Genomic DNA, 21,873 nt, shown 5'->3' with positions numbered 1-21,873 from the left:
CTAAAATCTTCTGGCAGCAGATAAAACTGGGATCAACAGCCAATATTCTCTGTTTTCTCTGTTGGTGATTTCATTGTTGTTGTTGTTTTTAAAGAGACTTTATTTAAGAAACAAAAGAGTTCAGCATTTCTGCTTCCACAACATAACCAACAGGCACATAATTTAACAGCACAGAAAGGGGTAAGAGTACTAGGTGCTAAAAATGCTACATAAGTCTCTAGCAATAAACCAAACCTCAGTCTGCTTAAGATATCAGTCCCTGCTTTCATATAGCAGATGTTCTGGAAGGGGGTGGAAGAGAAAGATGAAATTCTTTCCCCCCATGGTACCCATCAGCTAAGGCATGAAAAGTTACACAGTTCAGGCTGTCCATGGGAACATAGAGGGAAGGGTTGGGTGAATCCTGAGCTTTCAAAACCAGTGTTTCTGTGCAGGGTCCCAAAAATGTCCAGTGTAGGGTTGCAACCTGATCCAGCAGTATCCATCATGCACATGTGGGGGAACAGCAGGCATGCAGGCCAACAGACAATTTTAAAATTAAGGCAGGGATGGAAAGGTCTGTCTCTGTATACAATTTTTTTAAATTCTTTGGAGGCCCGCAAAAAGGCAGCAAGAAGAGATGTGTGAAGAATTCGTTGTAGTGGAAAGATCTCATTTTGGAATGCCAAAGCTAGTTTGCTTCTATCTCTTTTCCCTTTCACCTCCTTCTGCAGCTGGCTAGTGGGGGGAGCCACATTCTGTTAAGCATCTTGCAGGCAGCTGAATCTCTTGTTTTGGGGGCAAGGTGGAGGATGCTGGCTGGAACCCCAGCTCTACAGATACAGAATAGGCCAAGCGGCAGTATCCCAACAGCAAGACTTTTCTGTGGTTCTAAGATGAGGGTGAAGGCGGAAGGTGGTAGAGCAAAACCTAACTAGAAGGCACCCGGAATTTGTCCATCATGAGAGAGCCTACAAGAAAAGTGAGCAAAATGTTTCTTGACTGACAGAATTCAGTGCTGGATCCTTCTTTTCTAGTGCCTCATATTCAAATGCTCTTGTTTCCCCTCCTTGTCTTTGTTCAAACCTGCACACTCCTGCCATCAGCATGGCTTTGGTCCATCTGGAGGATGCCAATTGAGGCTCTTTTCAAGGACTTCACAGGCTGCTGAGTTGCCGCTCCTGATTCATTTTCTGGAAGAAAGTCTTGCCAAATTCATATGTGCTGATCATAATGGCACAGGCTGGAGCCACTTTGATGACACGAGGCAGGAAACCTATAGGAGATTTTAGGAGGGGAAGTGATAGAAGGGAGGGAAGAAAGAGAGAACAAACACGTTAAATCATGCTGTCTTAGCTGGTGCTTACCATTCCAGCTGAAGGGGGCAAGGAGTGGGAGAACTCACAGTCTTCACTCTCACAATGCCTTTCTAGAATGCAGGGAGTCAAGCTATGGCCTGGAAGACCAAGGCTGAGCAAGTAAGTGTTTGGCCTTCTTTTGAATTTAGTTCAAATACTACTGTCGGAGAACATCTGACTGACCCAAACCACATCATTGGATGCCACAAGCAAAGAGGGGGAAAAAGAAATCCCACCATTTTCTGACAACAACTTGATGTTAAAGGAAGATGAAACTGAAAAAGAATGTGCCCGCCTATAGAGTTTACAGTTGAAAATTTTGGTTTTAGAAATCTTTGGTTTTAGTCAAATTCTGTCCTTATTACTATTCCACAATAGCATGGTCACACAGCATCAAGGAAAACTCTGGATAGCAGTAAAGCAAGTCACCTGCAAAGAGTCCTCGAGTGCCACATTCTGCCCGAATTTTCTGCATAAGCAGCCACGTAGACGAGGATTTTGGAGTGCTAACTGAGCAGGGAAAGAAAAAGCAACAAGTCACTAATTCTGTTTCACTCATATTTGAAGCGAAGTGACAACAAATGCAAGTACTAGCAAAAATAAATGCAACAATTCAGTTAAAATTTTTCAGAAAAAAATATTTAGTTAAAAACTTATTTTGCTATATGCCACCTCGGTCCTCTGTAAAGAAAAGACAGACTATAAATTAATAAATAAAAATAAATAAAGCCATTTAAATTTTAAAGCTTATTTATTTATATGCTGTTTTAGTGCTTCAGTAAGACCCAAAGTACTCACAAAAAGAATAAGTTAAAACCTAAACCTAACAGTAAAATTTTATACCTAATTAGATATCATCACATTAAAACAATAGGCTAAAACAGTATAAAAATCATTTTAAAAATATACAAAAGTAAAATAAATAAATAAATAAAAATAAAGCACACACCCCATAAGAAGCCTCTCTGTAAGCACTTACACATTAAAAGCCTACTTGAACAAAAAGGTCTTTGCCTTCCAGGAAAGCAGGTTAACCTAAACTCCCATAGAAGTGAATGCAAGGGGGTGCAAGTAGCCATTGAGAAGGCTCTCCCTTGACTCCTCACCAAATGAGGCTACAGTGGTGGTGGGAGTGAGAGCAAGCCCCTCCCTATGCATCTTAAAACAGGCAGGTTCATATAGAGAGATAGTCTTTCAGATAGTCTGTACCTAAGCCAAACTTTAAAATCTAAAAAAGGAGCTGACATCAGGCATCTGTCTCTGTGGAATGAGAAACTGTACCTTCTAGTCCATAAGCACTACTCCTTGAGCACTCACCTAGCCAAGGAAAACTAGGAAGCAGCTCAACTATAGTATCTTGAACTATGATTGTTGTGTGCCTTCATGACGTTTCCAACTTTATAGCGACCTTCAAAGAACCTATCATGGAGATTTCTTGCCAAGTTTGTTCAGAGGTGGGGTGTCATTGCCATCCTCTGAGGCTGAGAGAGTGTGGCTTGCCCAAGGTAATCCAGTCAGTTTATATGGCCAAGCCAAGATTTGAACCCTGGTCTCCAAAGTTATAGTCCAATGCGCAAACCACCACACTCCAATTGACTCCTATTCTATTTCAGGAGTCTGGGAGTCCTATACCAAAATGAATCCCATTTTGGGAGAAAGGCAGGATATAAAGTCAATCAGTCAATCAATGCTTTTGTCTAGGACTAGACCAATAAATAAATATATTTGTCCCTGCCAATAAACATGGAATGCACTGTTCCCTTCTGACTAAGGTCCTTCATCCTATTTCCTTTGCTTTTGTCTTTCATACTCCATTACTTTTCAGCACTAGTTGCTGTGGTCTGCTTACTCCAATGCTTGCAACTTTAAGATTGCTACTGACCTCTAGCCAGGCTTATATCAGCAGCCCTCTCGCACCTGTATCTCGCAGCCTCTTACCTTGAAGGGTCTCCATGTCCCCCAGCTCAATTTGCCGCTGGGTCTTCACAACATCAAAGGGTAATGTCAGGATAGCAGCCACCTGGATGATAAGAAAGACCATCTGTCAGTTGTCATCAGTGGTAGCAGAAGACGCCTGGTTACACTTGTTAATGGAAGAGTTTTCTTTTACAGTTTCTTCTATCTGAGCAAATTAATCGTAATTCCCAAGACTGTTGCTTCTCATTGGCGGCAGGGGTTAATCCCACTCACCCCAGAGCAGGGGTGGACAAAGTGTGGTCCTCTGGCCACATATGACACCCAGGCTATTTTTGTGGCCTAAAGGGATCAAAAAACATTTTTTGCTCCAAAATGTCCCAGGGGAGGGCATGAAGGGGATTTTGGAAGCTCCCTGGTCCCTCCAGAGAGCTTTTTTTTAAATTACAGTGGCCCCTTGGTATCCACTAGGGCTTGGTTCCAGGACCCCCCAAGGATACCCAAATCCATGGATGCTCAAGTCCCATTAAGTACAATGGAACAGTAAAACTGTATCCCTTTTATAAAATGGCCATATCAAGGCTTCCTTTTTGGAATTTATACATTTTAAAAACAATTCCAAGCCGTAGATAGTTGGAATCTATGGAGGGAAAAAAATGAATGGATACGGAGGGCTGACTGTATTTTGTGAAACCATCCCCCCCCCAATTTTTCTGCCCAAAAATGCCCCCTAGGAGGTATATGGAGCATTTGCATCATGCCCCCCCCCCCGGCCACCCAATTTAAGCCCAGAGGAGCCTTTTGAAACAGGAAGTGAATAGAAAGTGACTTCCACTAACTACCTGTTAACAGAAATGGCCTCAGCTGGGCCCAAAAAGGCCCAGGAAGCCTTAAAAATATAGTGAAAATGTCCCTATGCCCCTTAGAGAGCATCTGTGTAGGACTCTCCTCCCTTTTTTGCAGAAGTGGGTGCAGTGGAGCAGGTACAGTCCTCCAAGATCTCCTAGTGGGCTAATGTGGCCCCCTAGCCATCCACAGTTGACCTAAAGGAAGAGTTTATGCAATTAAGCAAGTGGAAGTCAAACCCACTTAATGCTGTAACATTATGAAGCTGATACACCAAAAAAGATGTATCACTGCTGTAAAAACTTCCTAACTTGATCAAAAACAGCAAATATTCCCAATGGGAGGGAGGGAGGAGAGGATATGACAGATGGATATCCCAGGATCTGAGCCATTCCTATCTAAAGCAGGAGTGTTTGCTGACCAGTCCAAACTTATTTGTAAGCAGCAAGGGTAAAGCAAGGATATGCTTGGTGGTGGTTGACAGCCTCTATACAGCAATGTGGAGAAATGCTCTGTTTCTGGCATATATCCTTCCATCACATCAAGAGTGCGATGCATGCCAGCAGCTCAATATTTGTGAGAGAGTCCTCTCATAGCTCCAGCTAAGAAGAGAACTTTCCAAAGTACCCTTCTGAATGTCACATCCATGCAAGGGAAACCATCTTACAATTTTTTGCAAATAATGAAGCCAGGAAACCTCTTTAAAAAGTCCTACTAATCTAGAGGGTGATTTGTATTACAAATTACCAAAGGAACAATATATCTTTTTGAGGATAAACTATGATCTGTAAAGGAACCAGCAGTCTTTTGCACTTCCTTGGTTTACAATGTGCAAATGGTGGGCTTAGGAACATTCCTATCCATGTGGTTGGGTGCAATGATACCATGGCTGTTTTTTTCAAGCTATCTGTATACTTAAACAACAAATGTCCATTAGTGCCATGAAATGAAGGGGACATGATATCCTGGTGTCTATGGAATATTGAATTTGTTTTAGGCACAACAAAGGGGTTGACCCTGAGGATAACTGGGCTATCATGACAGACAGGTACTCTAACAGTCTTGGCAACAAGGAAGGATACTTTAAAGGAGAAACAATGAAGTCAAGCATTTATAGGGCTTCAAAATAGTTCTTGCAACACATGATGCAAGTCCAAGGAATAAAATCTAAATAGCAGAGGATGAAATAGTGCCATTATCTGTAAGGAAATCACTCACTCGCAAAGCCCTGCTCCACTGCTACAGTACCACTATTCAGAATCCACATAAATTAACCCCATTCCCAGAAAGGGAAAATTTTTGTCTTAAATTAACAATGGAAAAAATCTATTTGTTTATTTAAAAAGGAACTATATATGTATTGTTTAATTTTGCAACACTGATCAGATCTTGCAAGTGCTGCTTACATAAAATTCACCAAGCACTGAGACCAAATCTGTATTTTACAATGAAGCCTAAGGTAACTCTATTTCTGCTGATCAATGTGGACAAATAAAATAAGATGAGCATCGTATTTCAATTTTCCTTGCTTCAAAAACTGATGAGGAAGGCTCCTTGGGTCACAGTTAGGGAACCTGGTCATTTAAGCCCTTTCCCTCTGAATCCCACTGCTTAGGCAATCTCTTAAGTCCCTCTGAATACTCTGTGAAGCTCTGCCACTCACCGTCCCCGAAATGGCACCAGCCACAAAGCTGACCATGAGGGTGGCCTTGTCAAGATGGAATTGGCTATAAAGCCAATCTTTCACCAGTTCATAGTTATACCAGTACAAAGCTGTGAAGAAATAAGCAAAGTCAGAAAAGTGTGGAAGGTGAATTACATACATCAGGCACTTACTACACTTCCATTTGATAATGAGGGAAATGTGCTGATTTGTAAGGCTTATAGCTCTCCCATCCAGGATCTCTATAGATAACACTAAACAGATCAAATGGATTTTGATTTACTTGATTTGTACATTACTACAGAAGGCAGAAATTCCTGTCATTGCCCAAATAGGAGTGGAACAGTCTTGAGGCCTACACCACCTGGGCATGATTGAGGAAGGTATCAACCTCCAAGTGAGAACAGTGCCACAGTGTCCTGCAGTATCAGGATACACTGGACAGATGTTCCTCCAATCCACGTTCAGGAACATCAAAGGAAGAAATGCCACAACAGTCACAGACCATGTGTGCTATTGATGTCCTATTGTTCTTAATAGATGACACACTGTACTCAATAATCCGATAAAATGGCTTTGTTCCAAGAGAAGCCCTTTGGGGCATGAATTGAACCACCAGGCTCTCATTCTTGGGTGTCCTGAGAACAGATGATCACCTGTCAGTATCTTTTGCTCCTATCTTGATACTGTAAGTCATTCATTACAAATCCCTTATAACCTTCCCATTACTACTAGTAATTCTAAATCCCTTTTCCTCATCCATTTCATACCTGAGAAGGGAACATCGCGCAACACTGTAGGTCCCCATCCCCTCCAGAGGGACAGCCATCCATCCTGGGCCACAGCAGATTGGATGCAGACACGTAGCTCATGATAGCTCAGCTGGCGAGACTGCATCTTCGTTCGGATGAGTTCCAAGGGGCTGATCACAGTTACTGCACCCACTAAGGAAGAGAATGGCAGCTGAAACTAAACTTTAGATTATCTCCAAGCTCAGACACCAACTGGAATATAAATGCATGGAACACAGTGAAGTAGGTTTTGATTACAATGTAACTGGAATATAAACCAAGGTGGGGTTCTTTTGCATCGTAACAAATGGGATGCCCCACAGAAGGCCTGACCTAAAGTCTATCTAACTCAGCATTCTATCTCCCAACTGGTCAACAAGATCCCAAAGGATACTAATAAACAGGAGGCACACAAGAATTTTATTCTCAAAATAGAATTTGATGGCTTGGGAATTCATCTTTTTTGGTTTCCAGCCTTCATGACTGAAAGAATAAGCGTCCAAGCATGTAGCTAGCGGCTGATGCTCTCTCAAGAAGAGAAAGAAGTACATGGCAAACTACAAATGGAGACTGCTGGGTCTGAGAGCAAAAGGCTCTCTCAGTTTCATTTGCAACGTAGCAATAAAAATGACCTTCCCTGACTAAAAGCCTACCACCAGAGTGCTTATTTTTCCCTTTAAGAAATTAAAGAAGTTTTAATAAATTTCCCTTAAAGAAATTAAAGAGAAAAATAAATTAACAGCAAAATATAAAGACCAAACTTTGAATCCAGAACACACACTATTTTTTAAAAAAATAAACAAAAGTTTACCCACATGCCTTTTTCAAATGGGACAACCTGTGCTTCCTTAAAACAGTATCCACTCCCTCTTTTTTTCTGAAAACTGGAATATAAATCTAGGCCCCTGAAGTGCTGCCCCATTGCAGCTCAAAGCAAAAACAAAACTGAACAAAAAAACCTCACCAAGACAATCACCAGCCATTCTAGAAACCAGCCCCTATCTGTGTAACTGCTGGTGTCTTTACTTTACTTTACTTTAAAACATTTATATATCAAATTTCAAGAGTTCAAACTGCTTCACTACACCAGAGTGTCTATCCTGTCATCCTTAGAGATGAGGGAAGAAGCAATTGGGGCTAAGAAACTCATGAAGTGAAATTAGAGCTAAAGCAAGATTTGATAAGTGGGTGCCTGGCTAACTGTGCATAGTTTTGGATAGAGTGCTACACCATTTTCTTATAGCAATAGCAAGTACATTTCTATAACGCTTATCAATTATTCCCAAAGTCCTCAGAACAAGTCACTGTTTGCTACAGTAAACATGTAACCCATAAAAAATCCACAGGGAGCTGCAATGGTCAAGTACCAGAGCCAAAACTCAGAGCTAACTGGTTATGTATATGTTCTCTTTGCAGCTGCATCTCTCTCATTCACATTGTGCATGTTTAATACAATACACACTCTTCCTCAAATCCCAAAGTTATTGACCATTTGCACTAAGAATTTGTCAGAGGCCCTGTTTCTAAGAAACTCGCTCTCTTCCTTAAACATAAGCAGAACATCAATACCAAAGCACTTAGTTAACAACGACTCTTCAAAGCTAGTGGTTTTAAAATAAAGGCATTCATTTGAAACAACAAAGCAGACAATCCCTGAGAGTATTACAAACACAAGAGGAAAAGTGAGACTCACATCGAGCGACAGCTCCAGCCACTAGTGGGATGTAGCGCCCTTGGCTATCCAACTTAGCACGCAAGAAATCACGTAGTTGATCATAACTAGTGAAGTAGATCACAGTGGCAGGAACAGCCATCACTCTGTTGAGAAGTGAACATTAAGCACCAGGGTTCAAGAAAGCATTTTGGCAGTATTCACATAAAACCTTAACCTTATGCCAAGACAATGCCATGAATTTCACATGTTATAATAAACCCATCAAGAATTCTGATAACAGAGTGCCAAAACCTCCTAACAAGGCAAGTACCAGAGCTACAATTCAATCAACATTGCTGAGAAAAAGATGAAGTTGAAATGAGAGCTATTCCTTTAAAAAAAAAACCTTCTGATTTCTTGGTCTTCAGCAAAATCCCACTGCATCTTTCAATAGACCAACTATGAGAGGGGGAAATCTCTTTAAAACAATGCTAAACTGTGCTTACTCTTGAAATCCTACAGAATATAACTGTCAAAAACTAAAGCCATACGGTCCCATTTTTGAATGCAAATCACTCTACACTCGTCCCTCCACATTCACTGTGGTTAGGGGCACAGGACCCCCATGAATGTGGGAAAACCGCAAATAACACAAACACTATATTTTTACCTGAGGGAACACCTCTCTAGGAATCTCTAGGTTTAGCAGTGCAACTCTGTGGTCAAAATCTGCCAGACATTGACCAGAGTTGTGCTGGAGGACCTAAATATTCCTAGAGAGAACATATTAATAAAATCTGTGAATAATAAAATCTGAAAAAATCAAAGCCGCAAATGTGGAGGGACAGGTGTAATTAATTTTTGAATCCACTCCCAAATTAGAGCTAAGAGATCTTTTCCAATGACAAGACTAAAGTGGGCAATGTGACATCTAAGTTCTGCTGTCTGCTTGATGCTGGATGAATACATATGCTCACAAATATAGTGGAAGATGGAATACTTCAGAACAGGATAACTTTGGGCAAACATTTGGGTTAGAATTAGTACTGTATTACAATAAATAACTGAGAAGTAATACTATTTTAAAAACAAGATCAGTGTTGTAAGCCCTGAGATTTGGAAATGAGGAGAAAGGTACTATCAGACTCCATAATATATGAAGTATCTGTTCCAGGACTCCTTGCACAATATAAAATTTGCATATAGTCTGAAATGCTATTTTTCTTACCTGAAATGAATGACTAAGTGTCCCCTCTAGGTATTTTCTAGGTACTCCGGCATGATTCTATGGTATGTTTCTGTCAGAAGTTGACCACAGAGTTGTGCTGGAAGACCTAGAGATTCCTAGACAGATCATTTCTCTAGGCATTTCTAGGTCCTCCAAAGTGACTCTAGGGTCAACCTCTGGTGGAAGTTTATCATAGAAACATGCTGAATGACCTAGAAAATGCCTAGAGAGGCATTTTTGGTTGTGTATAACTGAAACAGCATAATATGGGATTTGACTAGATTTTAATTGTATATTAATTATGCTCAGACTCACAAAGTGGGTGGCAGGCCACTCCATAAAGATCGAATGCCCTCGTAGCGTATTATCTTCACAAAAGCATCCTGGAGTAAAGAAAAGACAGAGAAGAATGGTTAAGGGGAGGTAAAATAAAACCCTAAGACATGTGTAGGAACAGACATTTGTCCCTTTCACTTGCCCACTCTGGCAGAGCTGAGACTGATACATTGCTACATCTTTTGGACTTAACTCAACCTTGTATTTTTTTTAATTAAGCTTTCCAACATACAAACACACATAAAAACACCTAAACACATCACTTAATCAGACCAACGTAAAACAATTAAAATTTTACATACCTTAACAAACTTAAATACAATTTTGTCTTCTTACTCATTCTTATTAACACTTGTACCAACTTTTGCTTGACCTAGAACAATCATTCATTACTTCCTTTCCTTCAGACCTTGTTCTTTATTATTTTGTCTATCCCTGTACTTACAAATTAATTAAAACTCAACCTTGTATTAAGCAATTTTCTCAATAGCCACAGATAATCAGAAATTCCATGTAGGCCAATGGGTAGATAAAGGAGGGAAGCCTGTCCCTCAGTTCTCTCCTCCTCTCCTCTGCTTGGCAAAAGGCTGTTCTTTTTCTAGCCTGTAAAAGGCTACCTGCATTCATTTCTATGAATGAGAAAGCGTTTCCTCCAAATATGTAGCCATAGGTAACTACTCTCATAACAGCTAACAACCTGTGCAAGCTTACTTACAAGGCTGTTTAGCTTGATTTTAAGCTGTTTTTAACTGAACTAAGCTAGGCAGTACACACAAATGTGTGTAACAAATTCAAAGCAAGCCATCTGGAGGCTCATCAAAGATTACAGTCACTCTACTTTAAAAGGGGAGATGCCCAAAAGCTTATGATCTTACATAGCCCTTAGAAAAATTGCTATTTTTTTACAGCTTCCAGAACCCTCCAGCCAGCATAGTCAGCAATGGTGGCCAGTGGACTACAGTCCCAGCCCCCACAAAAAAATTTACGTATAAAGCACTGACACTACCATATTTCCACCCAGGTGAACACACTGCTTTGCACAGCTAAGTCAATCTGACAATGAAACTGCAAGGACTGAGATGGCTCAGTCTGTTGTTGGATAGGTCCTTACCAAGGTGCCTGTGAAGCGAGTAGGGCTCTTATACCAGGCAGTGCAGCCATTGCCATTCTGACAGACATATAGGTGATCCATTAAGCCATTGCAGTAAAGAAAGCATTTCCCTGTGGAAGGGGAATAGAGAGAGAAAAAAAGAATAGTGCTCAGGGAAGAGGGGAATTTACAGCATCAAATGTTCTTGATTGATTACTTTCTCCCCATTTGAGTAACCCACTCTCATATATAGTCCGCCCTCCGTATCCACGGATTTTGCATCTATGGATTCAGCCATCCACAACATGAAAATACTACTACTACTACTAACAACAACAACAATAATAATAAATTCAAAAAGCAAATCTTGACATTGCCATTTTATATAAGGGTCATCATTCTACTATGCCATTATACATAATGAGATTTGTGCATCCATGAGTTTTGGTATCCATGGGGAACACTGGAACCAAACCCCAACAGATACCAAGGGCCCACTGTACATGTGTTCAGACACACTCCACATACTATGCTTCCCAGATTTATGGTTGTGTAAATCCCATATACCTCAATAGGAGGCACACAATTCTATTCTCAAAATAGAATTTGACTGCGTGGGAATTCATCTTCCTGGTTTCTAACCTTCATGACTGAAAGAATAAGTGTCCAAGCATGTAGCTAGCAGCTGATGCTCTCTCAAACACGAAGAAGAGAAAAAAGTACAAGGCAAACATGATTTCTGATGGTCAGAGCTTAGGGCTCCAGGTGTAGCTCCTTCTACAAACACAGATTGCTGGGTCTGAGATAGCTTCAGATCCAGATGCGCCATAGCTATTGCATGGTTCAAAGCAAAATGCTCTCTCAGTTTCATTTGCAACATGGCAATAAAAATGACCTGCCCTGACAAAAAGCCTACCACCAGTGTGCATATTTTCTCTTAAGAAATTAAAGAGAAAAATAAATTAACAGAAAAATATAAAGACCAAACTTTGCATCCAGAACACACAACATTTTTAAAATAATAATAATAAACAAAAGTCTACCCACATGCTTTTTTTAAAATGGGACAACCTGTGCTTCCTTAAAACAATATCCACTCCCTATTTTTTTTCTGACAACTGGAATATATTATGCCTCCCACAGAGATCTTGGTTACTCTTGAAGTGATGACCCCCAAGGTAGTTAGGCTCAAATCTATAGATTATGTTAGGTCTGGTGGGACAATTGTATTACAAAAATATAAAATATTAGGAATACATATAGAAAGACAGCAGAGCAGAATGCTTATTCCTTGAGAGGTGCCAGCCTAGTGCTTTGGAGCTGCTAGGATGCCAGTGGTTTTGGTTCTAAACCTGGTAACAGCAATACATTGGATGAGGGTCAACGAACTGAAGATTAATTCAGACAATGCAATGATCCTGATCATCTGAAAAGATGGTCGGGGAATAGGGATTCTGTTCTGAATTGAGTTATACCCTGCCCCCCATACACATTTCAGGTCCTGGAGTCATCCTTGAACCTGGATACCCAAGTTTCTGCAATGCCTAGGAGTGTGTTCTCACAATTAGAACCAGTGTGCCAACAACACTAAAGATGTCAGATTATATATAGTTAAACATTTCTTAATTACATTCTGTTTGGATTAAAGCAGTGCACTCTGTGAGAGGCTGCCTTGAACAGTGTTCAGAAACATAAGGTCATATGAAGAGATGCAGCCAGACTGATTATAGGAAGCATGTAACTTCCTTCTTACAACAGATCCACCAGCTACCTGTCTATTTATTGCACAATTCAAAGTAGCAATTATGATGTATATAGCCCTATACCAGATGAGTCTAGCCTTATCTGAAGGACCATATTTTCTACGAAATGTTCAGGAAAACCCCTTCTTTCAACCTCGCCACCTGCAGAGACATGTCTGGCAGGAACACAAGAGAGGACCTTTTTGGTGGCTACTCTTAGGCTTTGGAGTTATTTTAAAAAGAATGCCTCCCTTCTTGTTGTCCTTCCAAATGCAGGCAAACCTTCTTTTAAAAAATTCAAGCTGGCCTTTTGAACTATTTTTAAAGAAAAGGCTTTAACAAGATGTTGTACTGTTTTTTTTACTGCTTTTATTTGTACTTTTAAGCTGTTGCCAATGCTATTGATACATTTTATCTATGTTGTATCTGGTTTTACTGGTAATCCACCTTGAATCCTGATTGTGGGAAAAGGGAAGGGAATAATACTTTTTAAAAAGAGAGAGCTATGTCCAAACAAGCCTTTTTATGCTCCAGACACAGTATGTTGTATACCATACCCTAACCATCTAATTCCCCAAAGGCAACATCACAAACACCACACCCAACATGTACCTGTTCCCTATTATTTAGAGCACAGGTTAGATGGGATTCAAATAAGTATAAGGAAAATCAAAATACATATAAAAGAAGGGAAGGAGTAACATGGAGAAAACACACAAGACACTAGAATTAGACCATGAGAATAATCTTCTACCCATCCATACTACATGCAATGTATTCTATGCTACCTGATGTTCAGCTCAGCATCCAGAGATGCTCAGTGCCATTTTTTTTTAAAATAAAGAATTGTAGCTTGCATGGCTATAGAGGAAAATCAAAATGTTTCTGTCTCTTTTATGTTGTCTCATTCCATGTTGGTGAAAAAGGGGCAAATAAAAAAAGAGTTCAGATCTAGAGAGCCACATTGCGAAGTAGAATTTTCCAAAATCAAACATGTTTGAAATTATCTTGCATAACTCATCAGAGAATTTAAACTGGGGCAGGGTAAACTGCATGCAGAGTACACACCACCCCAATACATGCATCTCAAGTCCAGGGAAAAATCCAAGGTGAAGGATTGCCACAGACCTTAAATATGGAAGAGGCCATATACAGGAGAATGCTGTTCTCTAACATAATGAAACACTTATGTTAGAACCAGAGAGCGAGTCTCTAGATGCAGAAATCCCTATCCCAAGCAACTGCCATTGAAGAGGCCCTCAGAGGAAAAGAAAGCAGAAGGTCATCACACTCCATCATGCTTAGATCCATCTACAGAAGAGAACCGCTGCTCCTCCAATTACTATTGTTGAGGTTGCAAGGGAGGGAAAGAGCAGCAGTCCTTCAATTAGCTTAGATCCAGCTCTGTAAACTGTTGAATTACCAAACGCTAAACTTCATAACTTAGAACTAGTGCTTGAGTTTGATGTTTTCCTTATTCCTCCCAGTATCTTTTCCTTCTGTGCTGTCTCTTTTAGGTAGCTAAACCTGAGGGCACAGACTGACTTGTTTAATTGTTTATATGTAATCTGATCTGAAATTACATTGGTAAAAGTGACTTGTATAAACCAGACCCCTTGCTTTTAACCAATATAATATAACAGAATCACCAGAATCAGATATGGATTGTTTTTATTTTAGTAAACAGGCAACTTATAACTCTTTTCAGAGAATCTTTGCTCATGGAGATTGTTACAATAATTCTGATATAGGTCAGAATTATCCCCATAACTGAAATGGGTGAAATAATTTGTCCAAGGCTGCTCAATGACTAATTCAACTTACTAACTGTAACTCAGTCTTAGCCAGTACACCATATACCAGCCTTTTACAGGTGCACAAACACTAAATTGTTAAAGGAAGGAGGAATATGAACAATTTCTCTACAGTAAAAATGGGGGAAGAGGGAGAAAGAATCTATAGCACTCTCTTTTGGAGTGTGAGTAGTAAAGAGGTCAGAGCTGCACCCATATAAAGCTGGTACTAGCGGCTTAGATGGGAAAGCACCTAAAATACTCACATTTGGGTTGGTGAATGCTCCAAGGTATTGACTTTACTGACAACACTGAAAGACAAGAGGGACAAGAAACAGCTATGGAGACATGAAGACCTTTATCGGGGGAAAGGGTAGGAACCAGCCCTTCAGCTGTGTTGCAAAAAAAGCACATGACAGATGACTGATTTCTCATTTGGTTAATGTTGTTGCTTCTAAACAGCCATTTTCTAGACCTATGCCTTATGGCAATGTGCTTGAAAATGAGCAGCCAGTTCCAGGTGAAAGGTTAGATATTTCAACCAAGGAAGGGCTCCTAAGAGATTAGTGGCACTGCTCTGTGTAAGACACTGAGAAATGTAAGAGATGGATGTTTAATATATGTAGGGAAACTGACAAAATGTGGTCAGGTCCCGCTAACAAAAGAGTTACAAGCTTTATAGGCAAAGTCAAGGTACCACAGTTCTGCAATTCTGCCCAGCATGGCAGATGACAGTATGGCATATCACAGAAAAGGTGCAAACTAGCCCCTCATCATTCACAGTTATATCACACAAGTGAACCTATTGAAATTTCAAATTTAGGAAAAGAAGTCAATGTGGTCTGCTGAGACATTATTATACCCCCACACACACACTCTCACAAACACATACCTTTATTATTGGGAAAGACAGGATTTGTACACACAATCTCCCATCTGTATTCTGAAGCAGTACAGATTAAGGAGGAGGGTTACACTAAGTTCTATTATTCTATTGGCTCCAGGACCAACAGTTCCTCTTTCTGCAAATTCAAATCCCATGAGGAATTATCCTAAACCACCAGCAACAATTCCTCTCCATTGGTTCTGGTGGACAATGAAAGATTTACTTACCTTTAGAGAATGGTGTCCTTTGAGCCTGTAGTCGAATCTTCACCACATCTAATGGTGTGACTGAAAACCAACATCAAAATGTTTGGTTACAACTTCTGCAGTGGAGGACTGGGCAGAATGGGGTAGGAAAAAGAGACATGGGCTCACTGAAGTCACATACAGAAGTTCAGACTAAATGACCCTGGTCAATACATGCTTTAAAATACACCCGCAAGGAGCCCAGTAGAAAATGCAGCACAAATGAAGGCTACTTACCAAAAAGAGAGGTGAAGAGGGCTCCAGTCCCAGATGCCAACATCTGCTGGACAGGGGTGATGCCCACCCTACCTACAGATGAATTCTCAGCCATTATGCAGTTCACCTGTAAAATACAAAGATAGAGCCTTGCACAGTTACTGGCATTAGTGCCTTCAATCAATCAACATGTCATTTCAGGGGTAATGCTTTCAGAGGTAATTCAGTCAGATTTGTAGATTTGATTACCATAATATGTTTTCTCTATGTCCTCCAGCATGACTCTGCCAGACGCTGACCACAGAGTCATGCTGGATGACCAAGAGATTCCTAGAGAAAGCACTTCTCTAGCCACCTGTAGGTCCTCCAGCATGATTCTATGGTCAGCTTCTGGTGGATGTTGATAACAGAGGTGTGCTGGAGAACCTAGAAATTCCTAGGTATTCTCTTAGATTAAAAAAAATGGTGGTTCTTTATTTTTGTTTTTTCCACTTCCCTGTGCCCCTAACTCCAGCACTGTATTTCAAAGCTGACTGCTTGTTCAACAAGCTTCTCCATACCAGACCCAAAAGAGACAGCCATGAAAAATTACACTGCATTCATTCACCCAGAAAAATCTGTTAAGAGCACAGATTATTGTGCTCAGCCTTTTCCCTTTGCAGTCCTTTATTATGCAAATGTGCAATGTGCACAAAACAGTCTGCAAAATAAAAACAAAAAATAGAGAGGCAAGCAGAGAGCATTTATTTTACAAATATACCTCAGTTAACAAAGTAGATGTGTTTGGGGCTTCATTTCTTTGAGGAAGTAAATATGGTGCCAGAGGCAGAAATAACAGAGAAAGAATCGGGAAAGTTTTTTTGTTCCCCCGCCCCCGAACTTTTATTCAAAACTAACAATATGCATACATGGAAGGAAACCATCAGTTTGGATAACCCTTGCATAAACAATAACATTGGAAACCTTCTAAAGAACACCTGACAGTATATTCCAACATGCAACTACGTCTACCTTGTCCGTCCTTCCTTCCTTCCTCTCTTTCTTTCTGTAGCATCTCACTGTAGCTTTCTAAATAAGCACAGTTCTCCAAGGTTTCTGTTCAAGGACTCAGGCTGAGTCCCTGAAAATTGAACATGAAGAGTTAATCTACAGCAGACCCTCCACATTTTCTGGGGTTAGGGCCACAGAGCCCCTGTGAAAATGGAAAAGCCACAAATAAAAAAACACTTTTTTAAAACCTGAGAGAGCACCTCTCCAGTAATCTCTAAATCCTCCAGGGCAATTCTGTGGTCAAGATCTGGCAGATGTTGACCATGAAATTGTGCTGCAGGACCTACAAATGCCTAGAGAAATGTTCTCTAGGAATCTCCGGGTCCTCCAGACTTTTGGCAGAAGTTGTCCAGAGAGTCATGCTGGAGGACCTAGAGATCCTGAGAGAAAGCATACTGATCAAATATGTGAATAATCAAATCCACACAAGTCAAAGCAACTATGGGGAGGGACAACTGTATAGTAAAGTTGGAAGAGGGATTTTGGAATTCCCTACAGCCTCTTTCTGTCTTTCTCACTCTCTCCATTGGCAAAATTTAACCCCTCTATTCTGTAAGTAGAATCATAGAATCGTAGAGTTGGAAGAGACCGCAAGGGCCATCCAGTCCAACTCCCTGCCATGCAGGAAATCACAATCAAAGCATCCCCAACAGATGGCCAGTATTTTAGTATGGTTTCAATGTATATAATTTTATGTTGTTTTTAGATTATATTTTAGTTGGTTTATTGTAATATGTTTTTAGAAATTTTATTTGTGAGCTGCCTTGGGTCCTTTTTGAAGAGAAAGGTGGGCTAGAAATCAAATCAAATCAAATAATGTATGCTTTAGTTCTAGTAAATCTTTTGTAAGCACCCTAAAGAAATAAGTCTCATATCTGGTCAGTAGTCATGCATACCCAAAAGCCTTCCTAAAAGGAAGCTTCATCTCAGAGCCTTCATTAACTGAGATGTACTTGCATTTATAACACATATGGGGGCTTTCTACACGGACATTTGGGACGTCCTCCGGACGTCCCATTTTAAAAAAGGGGCGTCTCTTTTAGACGCCCCATGGTCTAGTACGGACTCCGTCCGTACAAGATGGCGGCGCCCCTTCTACATGGGCGCCGCCATCTTTACGCATCGGACGCACAGCGTCCAGACGCGTCGCGCCGCTGCTGACGTAGCGAGCGCGCCCCTGGCGCCTCGCTACGTCGCAAACGCGACGCAAAAAGAAGCTCCATTTTGGAGCTTCTTTTTTCGGTCCGCGCGGGAGTCGGGCCGTTTGAAGGCTCCGGCTCCCCCGCGGACCTTCTGGCGGCGGTGCCAGACCGCTGCAAAGCGGCGGTCTGTACCCCGCCATGTACAGCGCTGTGTAAATTTACAGCACTTTATAAATAAAGGTTAATAATAATAATAATAATAATAATAATAATAACATACTCTATCTGCTTTGTAAGACTACACTTCTCTCCTGCCCAGAAGTGCCTTACAATTCTATCCTAGTAACAGATTCAGAAAGCTGTAACCTGATTTTAAATTCCACTTAAATAAACCAGTAGCCAAAGCGATCTGTATAGGGCTGTTCGACAGTGGAACAAACTCCCTCGGAGGGTAGTAGAGTCTCCTTCCTTAGAAGTCTTCAAACAGAGGCTGGATGACCATCTGTTGGCGATGCTTTGATTTAGATTTCCTGCATGGCAGGGGGTTGAACTGGATGGCCCTTGCAGTCTCTTCCAACTCTATGATTCTATGTATAATAACCTTCAAATGAAACCTAAGGACAACCAATGAGTTTTTAAAACCCAATAAAACAGCACAGATGGAGCCAGACACATCTCTCTTAGGAAGAACTTCCAATGAGAAAACCCCTCTTTCCAGAGCTCATCAGCTTCACACTTCTTCATAATGGCTCAGCATACATGGCTTCCAATTAAAGCTTTAGCCCATGGGCAAATTCATAAGGATGTAAACAGTCCTTCAGATAACCTGGATTCAAACCATTTAGAGCTAAGATCAAAATCAAGACTCTGAACTGGGATCAGAAATGCAATGGCAACCAGTCAATTGGTACAGAATTGGTGGATGATGATTCAAACATCCAGCCCCAACAAGCATCTGAAAAGCCAGGTTCAGGATTTGTTTAAGTTTCTGAGCTTTCTGCAAAACCAGTACTATATACAGCCCACTACAATAACCTGGTCTGGATTTAAAACTTACATTATTGAGACTAGATTCATAGGGCTGCAACTGATGTAGCAAGTCATGTTTGTAAAAGGAATTTCTCCTACCACTGCTACCACTTCTGCTTTCACTGGGTTGAATCCAGAAACATCTTCAAGGCATGAATTTAACAAGACATGAATTTCAAGGCACAGGGAGAATGCAAACCTGTTCCAGTATGATTCAAATTCATCTTTCTAGATCAGTAGACTTCCCCACCCAGAATACCTCTACATAGGCTGGAATATGCTTCAGGCTAATCTTCCACAAAATTGCTTCAAAGCACCACTTACTTCCTCATCTAGCCTGGAAAAAAAGTTCAGAACGGTCATAACACTTGAAAGGAATCTGAACTTGTAAACATGACTGGACTTCCCTTAAAAGGTTACAACTTTGTCAGTTGCAGACAACTAGAATAAAGCAAATGTGCTAAAGTGTCTGTAGTTCCTTCTCTTTTAATATATACAGAATGACAACATTCTATCTATGTCAATTCACTGAAGAAACTGGCACAAAGTTTGGCAGATTTACTTCCCAATAAGTGGATGCAGAATCACAAATGTCTTTTCTGAAAAGCGCCTTTGTCTGCTCTGTGCTGTTCTGACATGAACTTGGCTTCACGTTTTGAGTGCCACAGGCAACTGTCCTACATTATGCACAATGTTTAATAGGTCTCAAATGTACTGGCATGTTCCCTGAGCAAAAACCTCCTTGACTGCTCTCCAGTTCTGCAGCAACCGCTCCCAACTGGGGTGCAACTATTATCTGCGGAGGCACAGGAAAGGGGAGAGGCTGCTTACACAAGCGGCTTATACAATCAGCATTTCAGCCAGTGGCAGGAGGATGCTAGCTTCTCTGTGATAAGCACAAGCCTCTGCATTTCTTTGCAGGAAGGGTGGGATAAAAGCAAAAAATCACCAGCCCACTGTGTTTTGGATAAAGGTATACACTGGGTGCATCGTATCAGATGGGAATGAACCATTAGATTATTTACCAAGGCCATTTTAATTTTGGACAGGGAAAGGGATTACATAAGAAAAGCGGTCGTTTGCCCAGCAAGAGGAGGAGCTCTTACACTCAGTTATGAAGCTACATTGGTTTCTCACGGTCATTTCTGTGGCGGCAAAGTCACCTCTGCCCCATATGTTCTTGCAGAGTCATCCTTCAACAGCACTTTACAAATGGAGGGGGGATGTATGACAGTTCTTATGTCAAGTTACCCTCGCTGTGACTTTGTGAAATTGATTGTGCAAGGCTTTCAAATAATTTTGTACCAGTTTAATCCTCCTTCCAGCCATTTCTCTTTTTTCTTTCCATCGCCAATTGTCTCTCATGGTATCCACCATCAGCACCACCTCCTCTATGCTGAGGAAATAAATAAATGTGTGTGTGTCTATAGTTCTGTTACTTCGGGGGGGGGTGTCTTTTCCTTTGCATCTGTCTTGGTCAAGTCTTTCTCCCTGTAATACATACACACATGCGCGTAAGTGAACGAATCTTGTAGCACCTTTGAAACTTGGGTCCAAAACACACTGCAGATATAATCCAGTTTGAGACCACTATAACTACCTTGGCTCAGGACTAGTGAATCCTGGGAACTGTAGTTTATTGTGGTACCAAAGTTCTCTGACAGAGAAGGCTAAATGTCTCACAAAACTACAATTCCCAGAATCCCCACACATTGAGCCAAGGCAGTCTCAAACTGGATTATTTCTGCAGTGTGCTTTGGACCTAACTGAGCTAAAGGCATTGCAGCATAAACTTTCCTAGATTTTGGTCTATTTCCTCAGAGGCATGCAAGACCAAGTCTATAAAAACTTATGCCGCAAAATCTTTTGCTCAGTTAGTCTCAAAGGGGCTGCAAGATCCCTTTGCCTACTGATATTTCGGATTAATACAGCCGTGTCTCTAAATTCTACACACATATACCTATTAGGAAAAGGTATATATAACTTCAGTATCATGTCATTTTCCTCTCTCTTACTATGAATACAGAGCACCCACCAATGTAGTTGTAGAGGCCTGGAAAACAAAGGTGTAAGATTTTGAGCACATTGCTGACTACCTCCAGACATGTAAGCATTTAAGGTAGACGTACAGCACCACCTGGAATGCAGGTGGGCACAACTTGGCAGTTTATCCAAGAACCACTGCTACTTGGCCAAGGTGAGTGAGCAACTGCTAAGGCTGCACCAATAAAATCCGCTTCATGACACTGACCTCCTGCACAAAGCAAACAAATGAGCAGAAATTCCACAAGCTCAATGCTGAGCTAGGGCATTTTTACTAAGGGCACCTTCCCCCTCCCCCATTTTAATCCTTTATAGCAGACTTCCAACACTAAGCTCTTATCTCACACAAACACAGCAACATTAAATGTAACTGAAAGACACATTTCAATTCCACATCGTCAGCTGGGGGAAGTGCAGACTACACCCAGCACCACCTGGAGATGTCAGCATGCATCACATATGCAAGTGGAATTAACACAAATGCACTGCACAATGTATGTACTCTGGAATTCACTGGTGCTGCATAGGACGTTAGTTGTGGGGGGAGGGGGTAAATGAAAGATTGGAAACAGTGTTCCATTTTAAGATATGAATCATACTCCTAGTGGTCACTGTGGTGGCAAACCTATGTCAGTTCAGAAACATGTTTACTACCCCTTTACTAAGGTAGTGCGAGAATTCAGACATAGCCATGTTAGTCTGGAAAATCAGTATGCAAAGGGATATTGGCACAGTTACTTCTCTATTTACATTGAGGTTGCATTCCTTGATTCAATATATAAGCTGAAATAGATGTAAGACAAGGGATATTGGCGCACCTCTGAGACTAACTAAAAGAAAGAAGCGGGTAGCACAAGCATTCATACAC

General features: G+C 40.9%; 1 protein-coding gene across 2 annotated transcripts; it reads right to left on the bottom strand.

Moving 5' to 3' along the window:
• Window positions 1–1,122: 1,122 nt before the first annotated feature.
• Window positions 1,123–15,868, bottom strand: SLC25A39 (solute carrier family 25 member 39). 2 transcript variants are annotated; one of them, XM_089531948.1, is made up of 11 exons: window positions 15,763–15,868; window positions 15,508–15,567; window positions 14,661–14,705; window positions 10,881–10,990; window positions 9,749–9,816; window positions 8,245–8,369; window positions 6,531–6,704; window positions 5,761–5,870; window positions 3,276–3,357; window positions 1,767–1,847; window positions 1,123–1,255 (listed from the first exon to the last, which is right to left on the bottom strand). In XM_089531948.1, the coding sequence occupies exons 1-11, from the start codon at window positions 15,854–15,856 to the stop codon at window positions 1,137–1,139; spliced, it is 1,068 nt and encodes a 355-aa protein (XP_089388074.1). In that variant the 5' UTR covers window positions 15,857–15,868; the 3' UTR covers window positions 1,123–1,136. The 2 variants fall into 2 exon arrangements, with proteins under 2 accessions (XP_089388074.1, XP_089388075.1); XM_089531949.1 differs by lacking the exon at window positions 14,661–14,705.
• Window positions 15,869–21,873: the final 6,005 nt, after the last annotated feature.

Source organism: Sceloporus occidentalis, unplaced genomic scaffold, assembly GCF_023333645.1.
Source record: "Sceloporus occidentalis isolate IW3139 unplaced genomic scaffold, rSceOcc1.0.p SCAF_7, whole genome shotgun sequence".
Lineage (NCBI taxonomy): Eukaryota > Metazoa > Chordata > Lepidosauria > Squamata > Phrynosomatidae > Sceloporus > Sceloporus occidentalis.
This window is presented reverse-complemented; position numbering and strand designations above follow the sequence as displayed.

Excerpts from the sequence above, each read along its gene's own strand:
- SLC25A39 (XM_089531948.1), bottom strand. The coding sequence starts at position 15,856 with ATGGCTGAGAATTCATCTGTAGGTAGGGTGGGCATCACCCCTGTCCAG. Across the intron at positions 9,817-10,880 it reads CTCGCTTCACAGGCACCTTG|GATGCTTTTGTGAAGATAAT; the intron begins GTAAGGACCTAT and ends TCTTTACTCCAG. Across the intron at positions 8,370-9,748 it reads AGTGGCCTGCCACCCACTTT|AGTGATGGCTGTTCCTGCCA; the intron begins GTGAGTCTGAGC and ends ACTTCTCAACAG.